The 8879-nt window shown below is 37.7% G+C and overlaps 1 protein-coding gene across 1 annotated transcript in view; it reads right to left on the reverse strand.

Moving 5' to 3' along the window:
• ccdc57 (coiled-coil domain containing 57) overlaps positions 1–2900 on the reverse strand; it is a gene marked incomplete at both ends in the record, with an annotated part of 28615 nt that extends 25715 nt beyond the window's left edge. The window contains 3 exons of the mRNA XM_083932612.1: positions 1075–1218; positions 2356–2478; positions 2755–2900. Of these exons, the coding sequence (XP_083788738.1) occupies positions 1075–1218; positions 2356–2478; positions 2755–2900 (413 nt within the window). The remainder of the gene's footprint in view (positions 1–1074; positions 1219–2355; positions 2479–2754) is intronic.
• Between the last annotated feature and the right edge of the window lie 5979 nt (positions 2901–8879).

The following is an 8879-nucleotide window of genomic DNA, read 5'->3' on the forward strand; positions in this document are numbered from 1 at the left end:
CACCTACTGTTTCTCTTTGCTGTATATACGTATACAGACATGTGTGTGGACAGATGCCCAAGTGTCCATAATTGCAATTCTTGACATTTAAACTTGGTTTAATACTGTTTGTTATATCATTTATTAATGGCCTACTATATGAACATGATAACCTGGTTATTCATAGAATGTTTTGGAAGCAAGCACAGGTTGATCCAAACTCAGGCAGCAGACTTTGGGAATTGAGGACACCAACTGAAGAAGCCTCAGGGGTCGTCCACACAAACGCAGGTATTTCTAAACTGTGTGTTTCTTTGCACAGTTTGGCCTTTCATCCACATGTAACCACAGTTATGAGCTCCTGAAACCGGAGTCCAGAATAAACCTTTTGGAAAAGTCCGGTTTCAACAGCCATGTGTGGACAGGAAAACCGCAATTTCTTGTTGACATTGTGCAACAGTGAACAGTAAGTTGTATCCATGGAGACATGTGAAGTTGCTGTTATGGAAGACCTAGCCAAAATACTGGTGCTATTTAGGAACTCATACAACTACTACCACATTGGCTAAAATGGCCTTCCTGTTAGGAGTGCTATCGCCACCTACTGCTTTAGCATGTGCATGATGTTGTTTGAGGCGGATTTTGAAGTTACATGTGGACAGAGACATTTTTTTCTCACACCGGTGGTGTGGACGGGAATTTTTTTGTAACCGGGGGCCATAAAAGTTCAGTTTCAAAAATACCTGAACCAGCAACTATTGAACGAAATAGACTTTGAGAGAAAAAACCCTTAATGTGACAGCGACCCTTATTTATAATTAAACCTGCTACTGTACCCGCTAGATTTGTTAACATTAAGAATTTAACCAAGTATTAATCGTTAAAAAAAAAGAGTCTGCTATCTTCTGTACATGGAGTAAATGGAAAGGATGCACATGTTTATTTGCATATAGAGTGGTCACTGAAGACACATGCAGAGACATATTCCGCTGCCAGGTGAGAGCAGACGTACGGAGAGCTGTCCACTTGTGATCGGATGACTCAGGGCAGATGTTAATACCCTTTCAGAAACAGGCCCTTTCTTACCCGACTCACCTCTTGAGCTTGTCCAGCTGCAGCCTGTGCTGGACAGCATTGTGCTGACTTTTACTGAGCTCCGCCTGCCTCTCCTCAGTCTCTCTGGCTCTCTGCTTCTCCAGCTTGGCGACCTGCATACGGAGCTGTTTCAGCTCCCCCTGCCTGCAAACAGTATTTCAGTTCGATTGAGATAGTCACTGTGTCTACTGGGGTCATTGCTGTTCTCCTTGTGCCTGGATTCTGGATTTAAAAGAATGCATTCACATGGTGAGCTTCCACAAGGTCACATGCCTGCATCTTATCAACACAGTGCTGTGTGAGAAAGATGAATTGAATGTACTGAGTAAAATCAAAATTCACACACTATTACACTGAGGGCAGGGGCTACCACTTGCTCATTTGGAGCTAATCTAACCATTCACATACTGATGACAGACTTCGGAAGCATTTTTGGGTTCAGTGTCTTGCCTAACCTACCATTAGCTCTAAATAGTAAATGGATTTGTACTTCTATGGCTCCTCTGACAACTCAAGCCGCTTTTTACACTACTTCTCACATTCACCATTCACAAGACATTCACATACCTATCGTCAGCACAAGGAGCAATATAGGGTTCAGAGATTAGCCCAAGGGCACTTTGACAAACAGAGTGCCGATCGTTTGAATCTAGGACAACCAGTTCTACCTCAGAGACACTCTTATGTGTAGGGACTCTTATCATGCTGCTGCAGAGGTTTGGTGTTATTTTGAGCAGTATTAGTGGTTAAAAAAGATGCTTTAATGCCTTCACCGTACTGCCCTGAGCTAATCACTGTTAGCCACGTCCGGCTGTTAGCGACTCTAGCGGATTTCTCAGTTAATAGTTTATACACGAAAAAACTGTCTCCATGGCTTATTTGATGTATATAAGTGCAGAAAAAGACAATGGGATGATTTTGCGCCGGAATTATACTTTAAGTAGATAACTATTTGACTTTGTAAAGCAGTTGTGTGATTTGTTTTATGGCTTCCATATGTTATATTCCGTATGTCATTCTCGTATTGTATGTGATGCAAACTTTACATATATTTCTCACAATCTCATATTTTTTATTTATCATTAGATTTAATTTGCACTATGCACATTTTGTATTATTTTGTGTGGGATGGAAATTTTCATTCATTTTTTGTCAGCTTTCTTCTAATGCTATTTTACATTAAGCATATTATCTTATTTTGCATTTAAATGTAATTTAAAGGTCAGGCATACTGTACATTACTCCTTCCATGAATTAAGATTGAAGACGGTCAAACTATACCTGTTGTGCTCCACGGTCAGAGCTCTGGCAGTAATGATATCATATCTCTCCAGCTCTCTGTCTCGTTCATCCAGGATGGCCAGGTTGAACTGGAAATCTTCCCTCAGCTGCTGGTTACATTCTCTGACAAATGACAGATTATAAAATAATGAATCATTTATACCTACAGTAATCTATCGAAAAGATGAATCATTTAACTCAGAAAAAAACATCAACAAATTAAGTGAAAATAATTGACCTGAGAACAAACCAAACAGCTGCGCCTATTTCCTTGTTGTTTCTTGTGAAAGTCAGAGGGAAATCCTATGTTTTCAAAGGAATATTTCCTCCTAAAAGCTGAGGTTCACAGTTCACATTTATTTATATTATTCTGATGTGAGGGGGATGTAGAGGGGGTACCTGAGGGAGGAGCACTCCTCCTGGGCCTTTTTGAGGGAACTCTCCAGTTGATGAACTCTTGCAGCCAGGAGCTCCTTCCACTCCCTCTCTTTACTGGCCAGCTGGGTCTCCAGGTCCCCGAGTCCACTGTCCCCGTCTGACTGCATGGTGGAACTGGGATACAGGCCATCATGCATTTAAACACACAGTATTCATGTTAATACCTGACTTTTTTTTAATATAAGAGAAATATATTGTTTGTGATTGGACATAACACAAGTCAATTCAGAGTTGAATTAGGTTTGGTTAGTGATACTATATGGATGAGCTATACTATTCCATGGATGAGCTGACTGACCATGAATGGATCATGGGATTTCACTGGGCCAATCAATTAGGCCTCTCTGTGGTCTAGACCTAATCTTTTGTTATGATTTTGGCACCATATATAAAATTGAATTCAACTGGAAATGTTTACCAACCATGTTAGAAAATATAAAACACAGCCAGCAAATGAGAGAAAATAAAATCTCAACACTCAAACACACTGTTTTGAGGCAAGATGACTTTCAACCCGTAGGAAAAAAAGTAGACATAAAAAAGAGTGAATAAGTAATGATGTGTATCGACCTTAAATCATGCTTTTAAAAGTGGAGGAATGCTGAGTGCGAATATAATTTAATAAAACAACTTTTTTTTTCTGTATTCTGTAATATTTTCTGTCTCACTCTGCAGTATAAAACTCTGACACGAAGGTAAACACTTTACTGTCATTCTGTCTCACTCTGCAGTATAAAACTCTGACATGAAGGTAAACACTTTACTGTCATTCTGTCTCACTCTGCAGTATAAAACTCTGACATGAAGGTAAACACTTTACTGTCATTCTGTCTCACTCTGCAGTCTAAAACTCTGACATGCAAAGAGGGGATAGAGTATTAACTTAACATCAACACACCACATGAAAAAATCTAATTAGGTCGCGTTAAAAATGTTTGTGTTTTGTCCATGTCCAGTTTTCAGTTTTCAGAATAAAGTGTTACACAACCAGGCCCATATACAGGAAAAATATGAAAATAAGATAATTGCATGATTTTCACAGAACTTTTCACTTTGGAATCTTTGAATAAATAGTCTTTCAAAATATACTTAATACACTAAAATATCAAATTATATTAAATATTAATTAAAATAAAACTGTCTTTTTCCAATCAAGTTCACTTCAGGATCATTCTAGATGACCTCAGGAATCTTCTCACAAAATTACAGAATTTTTCACTCTGGAATATCAGAATAAATTGCTCTTGGATATTTCATCTTGAAGGAAAGCAGTGATATTTGACATTTTTACTGTATTCCACCAGATTGAACTATTCTCCCATTGTAGGCCCATGCATGAAAGCCTTGTATATTTGCCAGTTAAGTTATGGAGCCATGTGACGATTATGATGTGTGTATGCGTGTGTGTGTGTGTGTGTCTGTATGTGTGTGTGCGTTCGTGTGTAAAAGCATCAAAGCCTATGGAGACCTATGAGGAATGGCTGAATCCAAGATGGCTGCCACTGCATTTCTCTGCCTAAAGGCCTGATACAGGCCTGATACAATCTATCAAAAATCAAGACAATATGGTTACATCGAACTTAAATCAAGGTATTGAAGTTTGAGCTTTGTTTATCTGCATTTGTTTTCATGGATATTGTTGACTCAACTGTTGACATAACTGTCAACTATTGAGAGACAAAAGGACAAGCTACAGTGACATTTCTTCTCTTAATATATATCCAAAGTAAGATGTCCGCGTCCCAACTTGCAAGGGAAATGGCAGATATTAAAGAGTCTCTGAACTTTATGTCAAGAGATGTCAGTGAAGTGGTAAAGCAACAGAAAGCACTGGCAGGCCTCATGGGGGAGATTCGGGAGCTAAAGGTCATCATCAAACAAACAGACCAAAGGATTGAGCTCCTGGAAGAGGGTGGATGATTTGGAGCAGTATTCCAGAGCAGAAGACCTTGTGATAACTGGGCTCGATACCAGGCATAAGACCTATGCCCGGGCTGCTGGGCCAACACGCGACCAACAAGGTGAAGATGCACCGCCTGAGGAGCTGCAGACCCTCGAGCAACAGGTGATTAAATTCATGGAAAGCAAAGATATTCACCTGAAGAGTCAACACATTTCAGCATGTTACACTCTTCCAAACAAGGATAAAAAGAAAAAGCCAGCAATTATTGTCAGATTTGTGAACCGAAAACATAAGGTGGAAATCTTAAAGGAAGCAAAGAAACTTAAAGGCACCGGGATCTTCCTTGATGAGCACTTAATCAAAAAAAATGCAGAAATTGCTTGGACTGGCCGAATGCTGAAAAAGCAAACTAATTCAAGCCACCTGGACAAGAAACGGAAAGGTGTTCATTCGGCTAAATGGGCCACCTGAACATTCTAAAGTGACTGTCGTCAGAAAACTACAAGACTTGGACCAGTACAAATGAACAAACTCAAGAAATAACTTAATTTGTTCAGAGATTTAAGAGCAAAATACTCCATGGTTTATAATCTACACTACAAATGAATGATTCAATGGTGAGTGAATCTTTTTCAAATTTTGATTTCAAAGAACATGGCACATTGGATAAAGATGTGGACCCAGAGTCTCATTTGTTTAGGATTGGAAGGATTCTTGTATATATTACACTGAAGATCAACTGAGTGAAATACCAACTCAACAGACATTTTCTCTAATTCATTTCAATTGTAGAAGTCTGCCAAATAACTTCACAAAAATTAAGCACTTTTTGGACACAGTTAAAGGCAAATTTAAGTTGATCGCCCTTTCAGAGACGTGGATAAATAAAGGGAAGGAGGTAGATTTGAATATTGAAGGATATGATTTATATTTCAACAATAGAACAGGTAAAATTGGAGGTGGAGTAGCTATCTATGTTGACAATGACTAAAAATGTAAACCAGTAAAATGTATGACAATAGTAATTGAGAGTTTGATGGAAAGTGTTTCAGTTGAAATAGAATTAGAAAAAAAGCAGAAACAGAGTTTTTGCATGTGTGTACAGGAAGCCGGGATCCAAAATAGAAACTTTTAGAGATAGTTTTGAAGACATGATTCTAAACTACTAAACTACAATAAAACATTGGTGATTTGTGGAGATTTCAATATTGATCTTTTAAAAAGTAACTCACATTCACAAACATCAGATTTTCTAGACACATTGGGCCTCATTTATCAAACTTGCGTGGAAACGGGTGCAGATCTGAGCGCAGAATTGGTCGTAGGAAAGAATCCAGGTGTGATTTATGAAACATTCGTATCTGACCAATCTCAGCGTACAAATGAGCGGGCCTTGATAAATGCAGCGGTTGAATTCGATTGTCTTTAACATGTTACGCTCTTAAATATTCCTGGTTCGGAGGCCTCGCCCACTGAGGTCAAACATGGAGAGGAAGAACGCAGGTTAGAAAAGAAACTTTTCCGACACACAGATCGGCATCCTGACATCCGAGATGGAGCAAAATAAGGACGTGCTTTTTATCAGTCTTAAGAGTGGAATAAAAGGGGCCCATACAAACGCTGTATGGAAAAGAATAACGGAGGGAGTCAAACCGAAGCAGCGCTCCACTGAGACCCGAGTGCGCCTGTGCGCACTGTTGGACAGGTGTGCCGTACTCAGCACCCCTGCTGTGAATTGCACCCCCTCGCATTATAGCTGATATTCAAAAGATCCATTTAATTCATTTTGTAATTATGGCTGCAGTTTATTTCCATAGAACATACAAAAAGGGGTTGTTTTGTGTTCGCTATTATCCAAGTTTGTGATTTTAAACTCTTAAAAATAGTTTTAAGACTGTAAGTAACCAATGTTCTGACCGTTGTGGGTTACCGGTATATAAACTACTCCTATAGGTCGAAACAACAGCCTTCTAATCCAGAATATCACCTATAATGACTTTGGCTCTGCAGTGCGTCTTGCTGCAGCCGCGCGCCAACACAACCATTCATTAATTCATTGTCGGGGTCGCGGGGTGCTGGAGCCGAGCTGTTTTGCTATTTAAAACAATTGCGTGTGTGTGCCTCCCGGCCACCTGGCCACCAGGTTTAAAAGCGACAGCTTGGCATCACAAATCACCTGTACATTTATCGAGTGGTAGTTTTTGCGATTGATGAATGAGTAATCATTCATGGATGGTGCCTTCAGACGCACATGAGTAAAATCAATTACTCTAACCACAATTTTTTTTAATTTTTATTCGTTTTAAGAATCCGTTTTTATCTGTTCTTAATATGTGACTGCTTATGCTTAATGAAAGCTGAGGTTTGTTCATTATTTTCAGCCAGATTTTGCTGTGCTGCACCGCAAATACACAGGCTCAAATGTGCGTACACGACCTCAGACCAGACGTGAGATTTGATCGTAGCTCCCGCTCACGTCCAAATTGATAAATGCCGACGTTTGCCAGGAAATGGTCGTACTGCCGTACGTTCGTTTGATAAATGAGGCCCATTATATGGTAAAGGGCTCTAGCCAATGATCACAAAGCCTAGTAGAATAACTACAACTAGTGCAACTCTGATTGATAATATATTTACTAATTGTTTGGAAAATTATACAAATTGTGGCTTAGTAATTAATGACATAAGCAACCATTTGCCTATTTTTGCAATATTTAACCTTCAATTACCAAACAAGTCAACAGTATTTTCTCAACTATATCAAAGAAAAGTGAATGATGAGACAGTAAGTGCTTTCAGAGATGATCTCAATAATCAAGATTGGAACAATGTTTTCACGAATGACGTGAACACAGCATATGAATCATTTCTAAAATGTTTTTTACATCTCTACAATAAACATTGTCCAGAGGTCCCCTGTAGATCTAGAAATAATTATAATAAAAAACCTTGGATTACAAATGGCTTACATAATGCCTGCAAAAAGAAAAATAAACTGTACAAGAACTTTATCCAAACAAAAACATCAATGGCTGAAAAGCGCTATAAGAACTACAAAAATAAGTTAACAACTATATTGCGACATGCTAAAAAGAAATACTATTCCACAATTCTGTATGAAAATAAACATAACATCAAGGCCACTTGGAATATTCTGAGTAAGGTAATAGGAAAAAGGACAGAATTCACAGAAATTCCAAAATACTTCATAAAAGATAACATTGTCATTGATAAGCAGGAGGAAATTGTAAATGAACTTCCAGTCCCAGTCTAGCTAACAAAATTACATGTGATAAAACATTTAAAGATGACTAATGGAGAAAAAAGTACTCTACAATCAATGTATTTAGCCGATGTTACAGAAAATTAAATATTAGCTGTTGTTCAAAAACTTAAAAACAAGATATCAAAGGACAGTGACGGTATTGACATGAAAATAATTAAAATGACTATAGATTGTATTCTTAAACCACCACATTATATTTACAATTTATCATTTATAACGGGAATATTTCCAGAGTATGAAAATGGCTAAAGTAATTCCTCTCTTTAAAACTGGAGACAAGCATGACTTCAATAATTATAGGCCAGTATCACTGCTTTTTCAATTTTCAGAATTATTAGAAAAAATATTTGTAGATAAACTGGATAGTTTTGTAGAAAATAACAAACTTCTCAGTGAGAAACAGTATGGTTTTAGGTCTAACCGGTCAACAAATTTGGCCATAATAAATATTGTAGAAGAAATCTCAACAGCAATTGATAAAAAGAAATATATGATAGGAGTGTTTGTTGATTTAAAAAAGGCGTTTGACACTATAGATCATTCTATTCTACTTTCTAAATTGAATTCATATGGGATAAGAGGAGTAGTGTTGAATTGGTTATCCAGCTATTTACAAAATAGGCAGAAATATGTAGAATTTGGAAGTAACAAGTCAGGATGCTTGAATATAAAGCGTGGAATTCCTCAAGGTTCAATTGTTGGACCTAAACTTTTTATTTGATATATTAATGACATATGTGAGGTGTCAAATTTGTTACAGTTTGTGTTGTTTGCAGACGACACAATTTTTTCTGTTCTGGAAAGGATCTTAAAGAGTTGGCTGTAAATATGGAAAAAGAAATGATAAAACTTAAAAAATGGTTTGATTACAACAAATTATCTTTAAATTTAATAAAA

This window comes from Echiichthys vipera (genome assembly GCF_963691815.1).
Source record: "Echiichthys vipera genome assembly, chromosome: 18".
In the NCBI taxonomy this organism is placed as follows: Eukaryota; Metazoa; Chordata; class Actinopteri; order Perciformes; family Trachinidae; genus Echiichthys; species Echiichthys vipera.